Here is a 15,262-nt window from a genome sequence, read left to right on the forward strand (position 1 = left end):
AAGAGAAAATTACGTCACTCATTTAAATTAATAAATCTTTAATTGTGTGTTTGGTTATACAATTTTATCTCTCCATCTTCTCAATTCTTACTAAAATGCTTGCCTTAAAAAAAAAAAATTTCTAATTGTGAGTTTGAGCATTTTTATGCCTTTTTTTTGGATAAAATACTCTCACATTTTTTAATTTTAATTGCAATTTTATGAAGGTTCATTAATTTTTAAAATGAATATCTACTCAAAAAAAATCTTTCATTGGATACATTGATTCAGTCATTAGTGTTTTCGTTAATTCGATGATGTAATAATATTAAAATGATAATTTTATTTTTTATTAATTCTAAAAATTATTATTATATAATTTTTATTAATTAAAAAAAAGAGAGCACTTATAAGTACTCTCCAAGGGAAGAGAGTACTAAATTGGTGCTCTTTTTTAAAATATATATATATAATAATAATTTTTAATTAATTAAAAAATATTTTAATTTTTTTATAATATGGTGTTTATATTTTTTAAGTGAAGTATTTATTTCGAAAATTAATAGATTTGTTTAAAATTTTGATTAAAACTTTAGAATTTGAAGATATTTTACCTTTTTTTCTGTGTTTCTGATGCTTTTCAAATGAACATATTTGGCCATTTTCCATGTCGGTGATGATGTAAAGAGAAGGAGATTCTAGATTTGAGGTCAAGTTGGCAAGTGGGAGTTCTGAGCAATAATCCATGCATTGAAGTCAAACTAGGAAAACCAAATAACCATATATCCCGATCGACCCATAACACAATCCTGGCATCCATTATGAATCAGTTTGAGCAATACCTCCGCCCGTCCATAGATTTGCTCAAAAAACAAGAAGCAAGAAACAAGATGGACGTGAAGGTTTCGATTTCCCATTGGTTATGTCATTTGAAACTGGGGTCATTCCACGTTCCAAGCTTTTCACTCTTTCCAATCATATAGATACTTTGGTACCATAGTTCAACCGGATAAGCCAAGGAGAAAATGACTTTGCATGCTAGCGTCTTATGTACGTAAACTAGGCTTTCCTGGGTGATGAGCTTGAGGACTGATCATCAGGACAAAAGCATCAAAGTTTTTTGCTCTCCTCTCCTGACCGTGCATATCTTAATCGGATGCTTCTTGTTTTCTGACCAAACCATTATACAATATTGCTGCCAGTAAGATCGTCAGCAGTGTTACTGCTATGAAATGGAAGCATCAGAGCTTCTTTCGTCCCCGATGACAATGACTCCTGTTTCAAGGGTCGGGCAAGGAACAAGTTGATTCATGACACAACTTACACGTACAATAATTCCCTCTCAGTCTCCGACGATACACTACGTACGTTAATTCAAGTGGTGGTGGCATTTGCTGCCCCCCACTTTCAAGACTCTAGACTCCATTGTTACAGCTAAACTTATATCTTCCCATCATGGTTCTAGCCTGACTCCAGCTTTTACTCAACCTGTATGCCTTAAGAAATATTCTATTTTGCTCATCAAACATCATGGCACTACGTACCTTTAGTTGGTGTTTCTGTTGTTTGGTTTTTGGCTATTTGCTTTTTATTTTTTGAAGAGTAATTATTATAAAGTAAAAGTAAAAGATAAAAACAATACCATAATTAATTCAAAAAGAGCAAATAATTAAAATGTAAGCCAAATTATAATATAATTAGTTTATATAGAATTTGTGCATTCAACAAAACTTCTAATAAAAAATTTTATAATTCAAGATTTTCAACTATAAAAAGTTAATTTCAAGTTTAAAATGAATTGAGGAAAGTAGTATACTGTTCCTACGTCGAGATTTGAGACTCTTCTCTATTATTTTTTTATTGGGTACTTATTAATATACTTTTTAATCATCATTCACAAGTAAAACTCACTCATGTATTTTAAAAATCATATCTATGAATGGTGATTAAAAATTTATTTAAAAGTAATGAATTGAACAATAATAGATAAGAGTCAAACTCAAGAAAATCTAATCTTTTGGTTATGTAACATTGAATTTAAGTATGAAATAGTTTAAATAGTAAATTACCTATTTAGTCACTTAACTTGTCAAAAGGTTATATTTTGATACGTAATTTTAAAAAATTATATTTTGGTGTTAATATCTATAAAAATTTCGATTACATGAGATATCCATATATATATTAACTCATCTACTATGAGAAAATACATCTGCCCTGTGTAATTGTTTTTCAACATGTTACATGATTAAGGTCGACTTATTGAAAATCACATCAAATAATGGTCAACTTTTAATGACTAAGTGATCAAATTAACACTAACTTTTATCAACGTTTGTGGTCTAAAAGTGATTTTTTTAAAGTTAAATTATAAAAAAAATTAATTACCAAATGAGTAATTTATACTAACCTAAATTACCTTTGAATAAACACTGCCTCCCAAAGTCCTACTCAAAGAAAATTCTACCCACTCGTAGCTAGCTATGTATACACTAATGGACAAGGCCGGTTCACTCCAAATGCCTCAGCCAAAAACTAAAAAATGAAGTTTGCCTAACAAAATATCAGGCTGGTCGTTAACCATTCACTTCCGAACACTTCCGCCAAAATCAGCCTACAGATACTCCCTAACCCAAAGAAACCAATCACCAATAAAGATGGATCGAGTAGGTTCTTTAGGATTAACGATTTGGATGCTTGTACAAGATACATAGTAGTATCAATTATCGGGTCACCTTTTCTTAGTGAGAAAAATATTAAAGTAAAGCTTAATTTCCAAGCATTATCCTCAAAAGGGTAGCCTTCAAATTTTATTGAAGACTAAAGAGAGATGATATAATATTTGCTTTCAAAAGAAGTAGCAGGAAATTTAAAGAAAGAAAACCTGAGACAGGGCAGGCCAGGCATATGCAGGCACACACTTTCTCTTTCTCTCTACAGGAAAAAGGAGAAAGATATCAAAACCCCGTTTATAATTGAAAAAATATCTAGTGCAAATCATCATCCCCCCAAAAGAGAAGGGACAAGGGAACTTTTAGCTTTAGGCTTTAGCCAGCTAGCAAATGCATGAAAATTAACTAATCACGTTGCATTGCATGTATATCCATATGGTATGCCTGGAAAAATGTCGAATTCTGGTTCTGATGAAATGTGTTTTAATTGAAAATGTTGGATGTATATTAATTCTTAGTCTAAAGCATATATATTATATATATGGAGTCTCCTAGACACCAATTAGGTAATGTTCCGAATTCAGTGAACTTTGATTTAGACTAGAGACCAAATAAATTTAAAACTTGAGACATGATAGATATTTGGAATCATATGAAATCCAACATCTTTCCTTTTGTCTTGTTTCCTTGGTTAGTTCCATTACGTAATAATATAGCTACTACCTTTTCCTTTTGAACAGTCTTTAAATACCCAAAGGTTCCGAAGAAGATAAAGTATCGAAGTCGAAATTCAATCTGCCCCCTCCCTCCTCATTCCTTTTCACCTTTCTGATCTTCCATTTCTGTTTGATTGCCTTGCCTTGCCTTGCCTTTCCTTGTGTGTGTCTTTGGGTGGAGAGACAATGCTTCCCAGCAGCTTGCTTTGTTCCATCCGTCCCAACTTCTCAAGGTAATTAATTTTAGTTATCCCCTTATAACCCTTCTACCTTACTTTGATATATGGTTTACCTTTTCTCATCCATGTTTCAAAGTTTATATATTGGTATTAAATATGTTTCTAATTTCAGCTACATTTTCCTTCTATAGCAATCCCTTGAGTCATTTTGTCTTTAAAAAATGTTCCCTTTTTGTGAAAACTGAACGGTGCAAGAAACTTACAAGAAATCAACAATAACCGTAACTTATTGTGAAAAGAAAACTTAAGCTTCATGCTTCATTTTTCTCCACACATTTGAATTTCAAGTCCTTTGACAATGTCAGATTAAGCATAATAAATTCATGAGGAGAACATTGAGGAGGATTGATATATAATGCTTGTGGTAGACCAAAACAAACATTAAAGATATTTTAATAGCATGATGGACCATATATATATATAAGGCTGCCATGGCTTTTGCGGGGACTTCGCTCTAAGCTCGAAAAGGGCAGGTAAGAAATAGAAAATCCTTACTCTGAAGGAAAATTGATTACTTCTTTCTTGTGGGCTTCATTTCCAAAGGGTAAGTGCATCCGACCAGGAAATTATCAATTGGAAAATGACTCACCTTGACTATAATACCTATACATATGGATCTTTCATCTCATGGAAAATCAGCCTTATAAATTTATTTGAAAACTTTCAGATCATGATTGCATGCATTAATACCAAAGTGGTGACAATAATTTTTTTCAACCGTTTTCAACATGTTCCGTTTCGGAATGTAGCTAGGCAAATATACCCTTTGCCCCATAGCTGGTATATATGTTTTTGGTCCTTTCCTTTGAGCCTCCTGCCTTTTTCGTAGGTTTTGGGCACTCCCACTTAAAAGATGCAACAACTTTAAGAAGATGGATAGATAATCCTTCGATCCTGCACCCAAGGCTATTAGGCAAGCTTTGAAATGAGGCAGCCCATATCAGTCATATGGATCCATCAGATTCTCGATTTTTTGCATGGCATATAGGTTGAAAGTGAAGCAAATCATAATTATCTGCTTGGTCTTAATCAACTTGACTTGGATACAAAGGAAGGCCCCAAAACATCAACTTCGTAAATAAACTTTGTCCAAGGAAACTGACTTCCCATGTTTTTAATCACGAAAACATCATCAAATCAACTATTTCATGACTTCAAATTCACCAGTCAAATGTGTTCGCGAGGGCTTATTTCTCATAATGGAAGATATGGTTTTCAAAAGTACATGAACCAACCTAGCTAGATAGAACCCCAAGCATCAAAGACGGCACCATTACCTATGTCAGCCATGTGACTGCCAATCCCAATTCCCATCCCTTCTTCTCTTTTTAACTCCAACCTTATCTTAGCAAAAGAAACATCATACTCAAATCTACACCATACACGTGGGTCAATAGGGCATTCTTGTAAATACAGACTAGACCAATCCCACGTGTAAAGCAACTGTCCTGTGACAAGCCTTTGCAATGGATTAATTCATGGATTTGGTGTTGTACCAGGAAGAAGAAAGGCAACCGGGATAGCCTGGAAACTGAAGCCAAAGACCTTGACTTTTGGTACTCGGTTACGTTTAACAGAGATCCGTCTCCGAATCAGTCGTCCAGATTCTCTTTAAGATCTGATAATTCTCACGTTCCCAGGTCAGCCACTGTCAGAGAATAAGAAGAGAAAAAGAAACACATTTTTTCTTTTCTTTTTCTTCATTTCTTGGCATTGGGTTTTTGCTATCTTCCACTGGAGTGGTGCTACCCTTTATCCTGCGCATCCGCATCTAATACTAGCAAAAGTTTCTGACTTTGCTAGAAAAAACTCAACTTTTTAACTCACTGATTCACTGCTCATCTCACTCTGGTTCTTCAGAAACGGAGCAGCGGTGAAGGCGAAGAAGAAAGGAGAAATGGCGACCAAGGTATCAAACTTTTCGGATCTGATACAGCGAGTTGCAGCTTCTTGTTTGTTGCACCCGCTCGCCGCCGGTAGACATGATTCCAGCGACGTTGACGCCGCGAGTCACGCCGTTATCGAGGAGAACCCGGATGAAGAAGAATATTACGAGTACGGTAATTCAAGTGAGGATGAAGAGAAAGAAAATGGTGGGAAAGACATGGAAAAGTCGAGGAGAATAACAAGGGTTTGGAACACTGGAGAGAAATCGAAGGAAATGGTGGCATTAATGGAGGAGGTTTTCGAGTCGGTGGCGGAAATGAAGAAGGCTTACGTTAGGTTACAAGAGGCGCATTGTCCTTGGGATCCAGAGAGGATGAGGGCGGCTGACGTGGCGGTGGTGGGGGAGTTGAGGAGGCTTGGGGTGTTGCGGGAAAGGTTTAGGAGAAGGACACGTGGTGGTGGTGTTGGGAAAGGACACGTAGCTATGCTGAAGGAAGTGGTGGCACCGTACGAGGCGGCGGTGGAGGAGTTGAAGAGGGAAGTGAAGGTGAAGGAGGTGGAGATTGAGAACTTGAAAGAGAAGCTTAACACTGTTACTTGCCTTTCCAATGGTGGAAAGAAAGGGCGGGGTCTCTCCAAGAGGAAAGTCAGCTGCAGTCAAGGTAATTTGCTTTAAAATGACCTTTCTAGACTTGTTGTTGAGAACCTTGTTGTTTCAATACTAATACAATATCACTTGATGAAATTGGGGGTTATGTTGGTAATTATACGACTTAGGCAACATGCGAACAAAGTTGGAATTGTTGTTGCTGACCAATGGTATCATGCCACGTCATCAGGAAGTCATTGTCAAACGAACTGTTCGTTCTTTCTTGTTCAATAACAGTAGGAGATCATTGGTTCTTTTGGCAAACTACCATGGGAATTTTGATTCAAAGCATGCCTTGGTTATGTTCTGTTTGTGGTGAAATTGCATAGTTAGGGATATCAGTTTAACTTATTTGTACCTGGTGACAGTAATTGCAGCAGCCCCGGCACCAGAGCTGTTTGAGGCCACAATGAGTCAGGTGAAGGAGGCGTCGAAGTCCTTCACATCTCTCCTTCTTTCCCTTATGCGTGAGGCTCGCTGGGACATTTCCGCCGCTGTCCGATCAATAGAAGCTGCCACCGCCACTCCTGATACTGCCTCCTTTACCACCACCATCACTCCCTCCGTCGTTGCGAATCACCACTCCAAGTATGCGCTTGAGTCGTATGTTTCACGTAAAATTTTTCAAGGCTTTGACCACGAGACTTTCTACATGGATGGCAGCCTCTCGTCATTGCTTAATCCTGATCAGTACCGCCGAGAATGCTTCACCCAATATCGTGACATGAAGGCAATGGACCCCGTTGAACTCCTTGGAATCTTGCCTACATGTCATTTTGGTAAGTTCTGCTCTAAGAAGTACCTTGCCATTGTCCATCCCAAGATGGAAGAGTCCTTGTTCGGAGACTTGGAACAGCGCAGCCAAGTTTTGGCTGGAAACCATCCTAGAAGTCAGTTTTACGGGGAGTTCTTGGGGCTTGCCAAGGCAATCTGGTTGCTTCATTTGCTTGCATTCTCACTTGACCCATCACCAAGTCAGTTCGAGGCAAGTAGGGGAGCTGAGTTTCATCCACATTATATGGAAAGCGTTGTCAAAATTTCAGGTGGGCGGGTGCCTGCAGGTCAGATCGTGGGATTCCCAGTTAGCCCTGGGTTCAAGCTTGGAAATGGATCTGTTGTCAAGGCAAGGGTCTACCTAGTGGCTAGGACTTGAAGTAGTGGTCAGACTTCTTGCATTTGCTTGGATAGGTTTTAGGATTTGCACATAGGGCAATTGGGTTTGGCTTTGTTGTTGTTGTTGTCACTGGACTGTCGAGGAAATTCCCCCGTCCATTAGACTACTGATGTTAGAAGTAGTAGGTCATTTGCCCTTTAAGAATCAGGTTTCAACTCCACGGATATTTCAGCCTTGGGTTGCATGTCCGGTTTGCTTTATCAGATCTTAGCCATTCTGGAAGCGTGTATTTCCAGAGGACTAAAAATTTAGCTGTAAAAATTATGATGATATTTATTTTTCGATCAGCCCACTTAAGTTTCCACTTTCCATAAAAGTATACTTGTCTAAAACACTATTTTAAAGTTTGCAGGTACGGGGGGATGACAGGGTAAAAAGGCAGTTATATATATCCACCCATCTATCTATATATATAGCATCTAGAGCCAAGAGATGCATAGTTGTATACTTAGATCTTAGAGCTAGAAGGAAAGGCATGAAGATTAACATGACATGTGTTATCTGTGACATCTTGCCAAGCTCTTTACCTATTTGTAACTTTACATGGTAAATACTATAAGGTGGAAAATGCAATCACACAATGGTTGACATGCTAACAAGTAACAACCAAGTTAACCATAAAGGGAGAAGGTCAAAGACTCAAAAGTATGAATTTCCTCTTCCCCCTTAGTTTGTTCCCAAAAAAAAAAAAGATGATAAAACCCTCAAAAAATGCAAATCATCATGTAGAAAAACCGGAGGTCTAGCCCATGTAAAAGGAAGTATACCATAAGCTACCTGCCAAAGGGAGGCATACTGATTGAGCAAGAGCAAAGTATTGCTTCCACCTTCAACCAAGTTTCCTTACACTAACAAACAAGGCAATGCAGGGCACATCAGTCCATACTCACGTTTTACTTCAAGAATAAGCAATATTTGTTGAAGGTCCCACAAATGCAGGTATTACATGATTCCAAATACAATGAGGCAGACATTTGCCAATTTCAGTTTGGTTGGGAGAAGACAGGCAGACAGCTTGTAGTCCCACAAAAGGGTATAGTAATAATACCTTCTAAAAGATATTTATAGTTACAATGACACTGTTTTATATAAGATAAATGAAAAGTTACAAAAAAATTTGGCAATGCAATGCCTACCTTACTCTCCGTTCAAAGAATATACCTCTCAAGAATTGAAGTGACAAGCAAGCAAAAGCGGTGTCTTCCTAGTTGCAAACTAAAATCAGTCATAATATAATTCTCCCCGGAAAGCTTTCTTGGCCTGTCATCGCCATAACAAAGAAGGTTAGCATATCATAGTTGGTAGCAAATATAAAGGCTTTCTTACGATTATTACAAGTATATGCTAAGAAAATTCAAAGCTTTGAATAGAAAAAATCTCTGCATCTAAATAACATGAAAAAGAAAAATCTTCCCATCCTTTTGCCAAAATAAAAAACATTAAAATGGATATATAAATCAAATCTATACTGAATACAGTTTGGCAAAGGGTCATCTTGATCATTAAGTTCTAATTTCTTTAAAATTCACTAAGGTGCCAGGCATGTCTAATAGTTTAGTCATCACACGGCACTAGGTTGAGCTCAACAAACATGGCAGTTTTCTAAATCCAGATGTTGCATCGTGGTGTGTTTAGACTAAATGCAGAGATGAAACTGGAAATCCTAGTGCAAAATAGAAACAGGAGATTGGAATACACAAGCATACATATGTCAAAAAAAGAATAACATGGGCCAAAGAAAGGACAAAGATCAAATCAAAATGCAGATCTTACCTGCTCAAGAGTCAAAAACATAACCACATTCCAAGATCCCAGCCGACTGAAATTTGGAAGAAACCCCTTATAAAAGGCAAGGAATCCCTGTGATGCATCAACTATCAAAAAGTTACTACTCATCATAATATTGCTTTTCTAGTAAAAAGTCAGTTTCTATCAAGACTAACTGCCAAAATTTTTATCTTTGAGAAAGGATTTAAGATAAACATTAATGAAGCACGAAAGAGAACTATTTTCAGAAGCTTGAAGTTAACTACACAGAGGGATAGTAATTGAATGAAAGTAAAATTTTCAAGCCCAGGAGCATGCAAAAAATCTTTAATTCTGGCACAAATTTTGATCCTCCAGTAGTACCAAGAACATAGAGTGTAGTCAAAAGGACATAAATAGATTCTAGAGAAATCTAGAGGAGATGCAAGACAAACAACCAGAAAATCAACATACCTCATTCTTCAAAGTCTTAATAAAACAATCAAGAGTGTTTTTGTAGCCAGAGTCTCCCATCATTCTAGATTTCACCTGGAACATAACAAGCAGATCCATCCACCCAACATATGTTTTATAAAATCAGTTTATATGATGCAGAGCTCCACAATCTCGTACAAGCATAGCCTTATTGCCTCTGATGCTTGGAAGACAAATTAGACTAAAACTGAAGTATCAACATGGAAAAAGAGTCATAATTTAAACTGTATCAAGCATGACCGTGGCACATCATCTTCTTTCAAAATTCCAATCCAGAGCATTTTGCACTTTAGCACATAATGGCATAGTGGTTCTGCATATCCAGTGGTGCTTATCTCTAAATAAAGGTTTGACACAAGTTTTTCAGTCTAAAACTTGTTGCACCAATCAAAACAATTCCACAAACCAATATCACTGGATTTTCAAAAAAATGCTGGTTTAACAGAAGCTAAGTATTGAAGCAGAAACTAAAAGTACGATTATTATCAAATTTAACGACTACAGCACAAAGATAAGCAACAGATATTAATTCTAGGTCTGAACCATTCACAAAAGTGAAAGCTTCAAGCTATAGGACAAAAGTTACGACAGAGACAACAAAAAATCAAAAGTTACCAATCTTATAATTCTTCAGAAGCATAGCAGATAATGGAGTCAAGATCAAATACGTACCACATCAATGGGAGAACCAATACAGACTGCAAAGAAACCAGCTCCAAGACCCGCTAGAAGATGAGTTAGAACATTGTCTGAGAACCCTGGAATTTTCAAAACTGTCTGCATGAATATAAAGATTTTAGACGTTAGAAATCATTAGAACAACCATACTAGCCAAGCATGATACCAAATTTATCAAAAAGAGTGACTTCAACATAGTTGACTTAAAATTGTAAATTTACCTGTTTCACTTGATCATAACTGGCTAGTTCAGCAGCATTTACAATGGCATTTCGTGCAATGTTGGGACCAAGCCCAGTCCACAGTGCCCCTAGTCCTTCCTGATTATTGAAAATTTTATATGATAAGTAAATTAATTTTATCAAGAAAAAATGGATAGTATTATTCTAAGAAAACTGACTTGTCTAACTATGGTGTAGTACGCATCCAAAGTCCCATAATAACGCCTAGCGACCCCAACTGGAAATTTTCCTTCAGCTTGCAACCGAACTTTGACAAGGTCGGTTGGATTAGCGACTGCAATAGCTATAGCACCTGTTTGATGTGAATGGTTTTTATATGAGTTTATTGTGAAAAGCGTCCTTTTAAGAAATCAAAAGGCAAACATTGATTAAAAGTGCACCACCTATAAACTGACAAAATGAGGTACAAAACTAAAAATGAAGATGTACACAGTTTAGTTCAGCAGAGTAGTTACCATTAACTCACCGGTCAATAACGCTGCAAGAATTTTTTGGTACAAAGGAATATCTCCAACATAATCATTGCCAACTAAAAATGTTTTGACCTGCCCATAACACATATATGTCAATCTATTACCAAAAAAGAAGCACAAAACATGCTAATTTGACCCATATCATAGCCTTACAGGTTCATATAACCCAATCCTTAAACCTCCATAAATGCATTGGCGATGTAAGCCAGCAATTATTCCTTTCCAGAGTGCCGATATACCTTCTTCCTTAGCAATAGTAGCCATAGTACCCAACAAACCATTATATTTAGGTAAATTAACTTCATCACCAACTGCTTTCTTCTGGAGCTGGAGCCTGACTTTGGCAGTGTCCAAAGGGATGGTACAGAACTGCAAAACCATGAGCGTGATGTTTAAATAAAGGAAGAGTGTTAAGCATAAAAGGAAATAAAAGCAAGTCTCCGACCTGCTGAGAAAACAATGTGAAGCACATTGAACAAGAATAGTTCAATATGTTCTGGAAGCATTCCATGATGCTACTGTGCACAATCATATAGAAACAAGTATTCCACATCATTCCATATATAAGTTCTCATATCAAGCATTGCTTCCTGTGATCTTGATTAACCAATGATTGTCAAATAAAACAGGGTAGTACGAAAGCTGATTTGGCATATATCCACGGACAAGTCAGTAGAAGAATTCCCACCGAGAGTATCTTCAACCATATATAGAATATAATTGAATTAGTAGCATTTTAACATACATTTCTTACAAAAATAACCAAACATCTAAAATCTTGCCGAGCTAGTGCCACATGACCTTCTTCTAATCCTAACTGAGCTCGATGATTTATTTGGATCCAAAATTTTAACATTCATTCAAAATTCTTAACATTTTTTTTTGAAAGTTATTCAAAATTCTTAACATTGTATATGAACTGCTAAAATATCAAAGACCCAGAAAACTAGGAGCTAATGCCAAGGACAAAATAAACTGAATCATCATCAGCAAATTAAACAACTATAAAAGCAAGCATAGAATTAAGCAATGAGCTTAAGATAGAAACATGAAAAAGTCCAGCTGAACACAAAAGCCAACCTTTCTCCATCAAACGAGCAATCAAGAAGAAAATAATCACAATAAGCAACCAAAAGAACAAAAAAGAGCACATGTAAATTTATATCCATAGATCGTGAATACCTCAGCAAAACAAGCAGCAAAAGCACTGCAAAGAAAAGTTTCAGCGAAAGAGAACTTGAGATCTGCCATCGGGAACTGAAAATGAGAAATGGGTAGCAGAGATTTGGGGGCGAATAAAAGGAAATGAATTGGTTGAGTGACAGTGAGACAATAAAAGGAACGGAAAAGGAAAGAAAGATACAGGATTTGTTTGATAAAAGGGCGAAACAGAATAATTAAAATGCGCCTTCATTGGCACCCATTTAAGGTTGTGCAACTGGGTTTTTCACTCCTTCTCATCTTCTTTCTTGTTTTCTCATTAATTTACTGCTAACATTAACATCTTCGTTTTGTTTCACATGTATATGGTTGTTGAGCTTGTCTCTGTCTTCAACATCTCATCATTGTTTTTTTGCCTTATTTCTATTTTTTTTGTTTTTTTAACAGATGGGTTTGATTGTTCGTTAATCCGTTAATTTATTGTTTAATTTGGTTGCGTGCCTGAAAAGAAGACACTTGTGGTTATTTCATAGGCTATTATCTCCTAAAAGTCCACTTGAAGAAGTATTTTATATTTTTAACTTTTAAATTCTATAAAAAAATTTACACATAATATTTTTAAAAATTCTTAAATTATTCAAAAAAATATATTTACTATGCTCAATCAAATTTTTATATTTTTATTTTATATTAAATAAATTCTTATTATGAATAATTAATTACTTGTCACTAATCAAAATATCAATACCTTTCACATAATATATTTATAAAATAAATTACTATAAAAATATCAAACAAAAATAACATAAAATTAAATCAATGTTACGTAGGATGGGACTTGAATTTAAGCTTAAAAAATTTTTAGGACTTTTTACTTATTATATAAAAAAAGTTTTATTAGTGCAATCATACTATTTAGTAGTGGAATCAAAATTTCACGTTAGAGGGAACGAAAATAAGAAATTTAATATTTAAGAAAATGAAACTATAAACTTTTTAAAAATTAAAAGCAAAATTTTAAAATTTTAAAAGAAAACATAGAAAAATTATATCCTTTTCAAGCTTTGTGAGGTGGGAGGCTCTAGTATCCCCCCTCCCTCGTCGCTAATACCATACCAATAATATAACTATAATTACAAAAAAGTAACAAGAAATTACACATGACATGAAATTAGCCTCCAACATGCCAAAACCTTTACTTCAATCCTTAGAGTTTAAAATATTTTAGGATTTGATTTTGGATGTTAGCCAAATATAATTCAAAATTAAGCATTATAAGTGACATTTGTGATGTGGGATCAATTTATTTTTCTCTTTATACAAAGTCAAAGCTTGGATAAACTTTTATATACACAAAAGAATAGCTAAATTTGGTTGCTGAATATCTATTTTGTAGCTTTGTGAAATTAATTACTTAAAAAGTAAGTAGCCAAATTTTAACCTTGACATTTTGATCTATCAATATCATGGTAGATTTTTATGCTTTCCGGTAAATCTAAAAGTTATTAACACATTTCACACTTGTGCTTAAAAGCCCAAAAATGAGTTTAAAGCCCAAGAATAACCCGTATAGGGTCCATGAGTCCGGTTGTTTTAGTGTATAGCAGTCTGACCCACATGACTCGACCCATGTGCCCAAGTGTTAGAAACAATAGCATTACAGCATTAGCAATTAATTACGCGTACGCACGCTGACGACCTAGGATTTATTCAAGAAAAGAAGAAGCCCTGGAATTGACAATGGCGTCATCCTCATCTGCATGGCCCGAAGCCGAAGTTGTACATGTGTTTTGACGCACTGGGTGATGAAGGCGAGGCGTACTTCACCTTCGCGGTGGAAACGACGGCCTTATTATCTTCGAAAATGAAGGAGGCTCCCTCTGTGGAGAAGCTAGCCTCAGTAGAGGGCGACAAAATGTGTGCCCACATAGGCTGCGGTGCGTTGGGATCGAAAATCCTTCTTTCGGGTGGAATGAAGCATACCCAAGGCGGAGATGCATCGTTCCGAAGATACAGCTTTGATGATCTGAACGATGGGTTCTCGCGCTTGATACACAAGACGCCTCCTCACGCCCTTCTTTGTTCCATATACTCGGAAGTTATCTAGAAAAGCTGAACCTTTCGCAGCGGAAATCGACGGCGAGCTATATGTTTTTGGATACTTAGAGGGCGATAAATGAATGCACAAAAACCTCAGAAGTTTTCGATCCAAAGCTGAATAAATGGACAGCACTGTCTGATCCATTATTTATTTCTGGTAGTCTTGCACCCAAGCCTGGAATTACTCAGTTCTTCTACCTCACACTCCTTTCTTAAAAGGAAATCTTTTTGTAAAGTCCAGCTTTTGATGTTTTACGTTACAACATTGATGACAACTTTTGGTACAGGGATATAACGTTTGGTGACTCAGCTCTTTGCTTTGCGGATAATTAAGTCCGGTGTAAGCTTTAGTTTTGGCGATGAAGATGTGTGTATTTTCTTTGAAAAATGTTTTTTTATCGGCCTATCTGGTTAAAAAGATATGGGAGTTTTTAAAATGGTGATCAAAGTGGAAAAGCTTGGATTGATTGCATCTGAGGATTATGCATGCTGTTGTTTTGCAAAGCTGGATGGTCAGAGGATGTGTCTTGTTAATATTATTGAGGATCCGGACTTAGAGATAAGGCAGATGTTATCGTGGCAACATGTGAATTTGAGTGGTTCAAGGACATTGCAGCGTCTCAGGCGAACCAGTTGTGGATGATACCAATGCCTGTGATTTACCTTTGCACGAAAGGAGTTTTTTGAAATATGATTATTTGGAGACGGATTTTGTGGATTTTCATATCCTGAACCAATATTGTCATCCCCGTGATCGATCTTCCTTTATTTGGAAAGCAATTGGGTGCTTCGTGCTGTAGCTCCTTCCTTAATTAAAGAACTTAACTAGGTTTTCTCTCGTGGGGAAGTGCCATCGAGCCACCGTCTTAGTAAACAAAATGTTAATTAAAGAACTTAACTAGGTTTTCTCTCCTGCATATAGATATTCGGCAAGGACTTGAGCTTTGTGCGTCTTTTGTGTTGTAAAATTTCTTATGCAAGTAATAACTATATAACCTTAACCCAGTTTTCCATCCGATCCACACATTCATTGAAAGATTTTCTCCAATCT

The 15,262-nt window shown here is 36.2% G+C and overlaps 2 protein-coding genes across 3 annotated transcripts; one reads left to right on the forward strand and one right to left on the reverse strand.

Annotated features, from left to right (window-relative positions):
- Nucleotides 3,410–7,620, forward strand: LOC18590554. Of its 2 annotated transcripts, XM_007016143.2 has the most exons (4): nt 3,410–3,600; nt 5,106–5,246; nt 5,467–6,155; nt 6,511–7,620. In XM_007016143.2, exons 1-4 carry the CDS (start codon nt 3,554–3,556, stop codon nt 7,293–7,295), a joined length of 1,662 nt encoding a protein of 553 aa, XP_007016205.1. In that variant the 5' UTR covers nt 3,410–3,553; the 3' UTR covers nt 7,296–7,620. The 2 variants fall into 2 exon arrangements, with proteins under 2 accessions (XP_007016205.1, XP_017983150.1); XM_018127661.1 differs by lacking the exon at nt 5,106–5,246 and having other exon boundaries at nt 3,416–3,600.
- LOC18590555 (mitochondrial uncoupling protein 2) lies at nt 8,181–12,534 on the reverse strand. The gene is made up of 9 exons (XM_018127662.1): nt 12,133–12,534; nt 11,104–11,319; nt 10,944–11,022; nt 10,636–10,769; nt 10,457–10,555; nt 10,230–10,334; nt 9,537–9,611; nt 9,090–9,176; nt 8,181–8,576 (listed from the first exon to the last, which is right to left on the reverse strand). The coding sequence occupies exons 1-9, from the start codon at nt 12,199–12,201 to the stop codon at nt 8,538–8,540; spliced, it is 903 nt and encodes a 300-aa protein (XP_017983151.1). The 5' UTR covers nt 12,202–12,534; the 3' UTR covers nt 8,181–8,537.

This window comes from Theobroma cacao, chromosome 9 (assembly GCF_000208745.1).
Source record: "Theobroma cacao cultivar B97-61/B2 chromosome 9, Criollo_cocoa_genome_V2, whole genome shotgun sequence".
Classification (NCBI taxonomy): domain Eukaryota; kingdom Viridiplantae; phylum Streptophyta; class Magnoliopsida; order Malvales; family Malvaceae; genus Theobroma; species Theobroma cacao.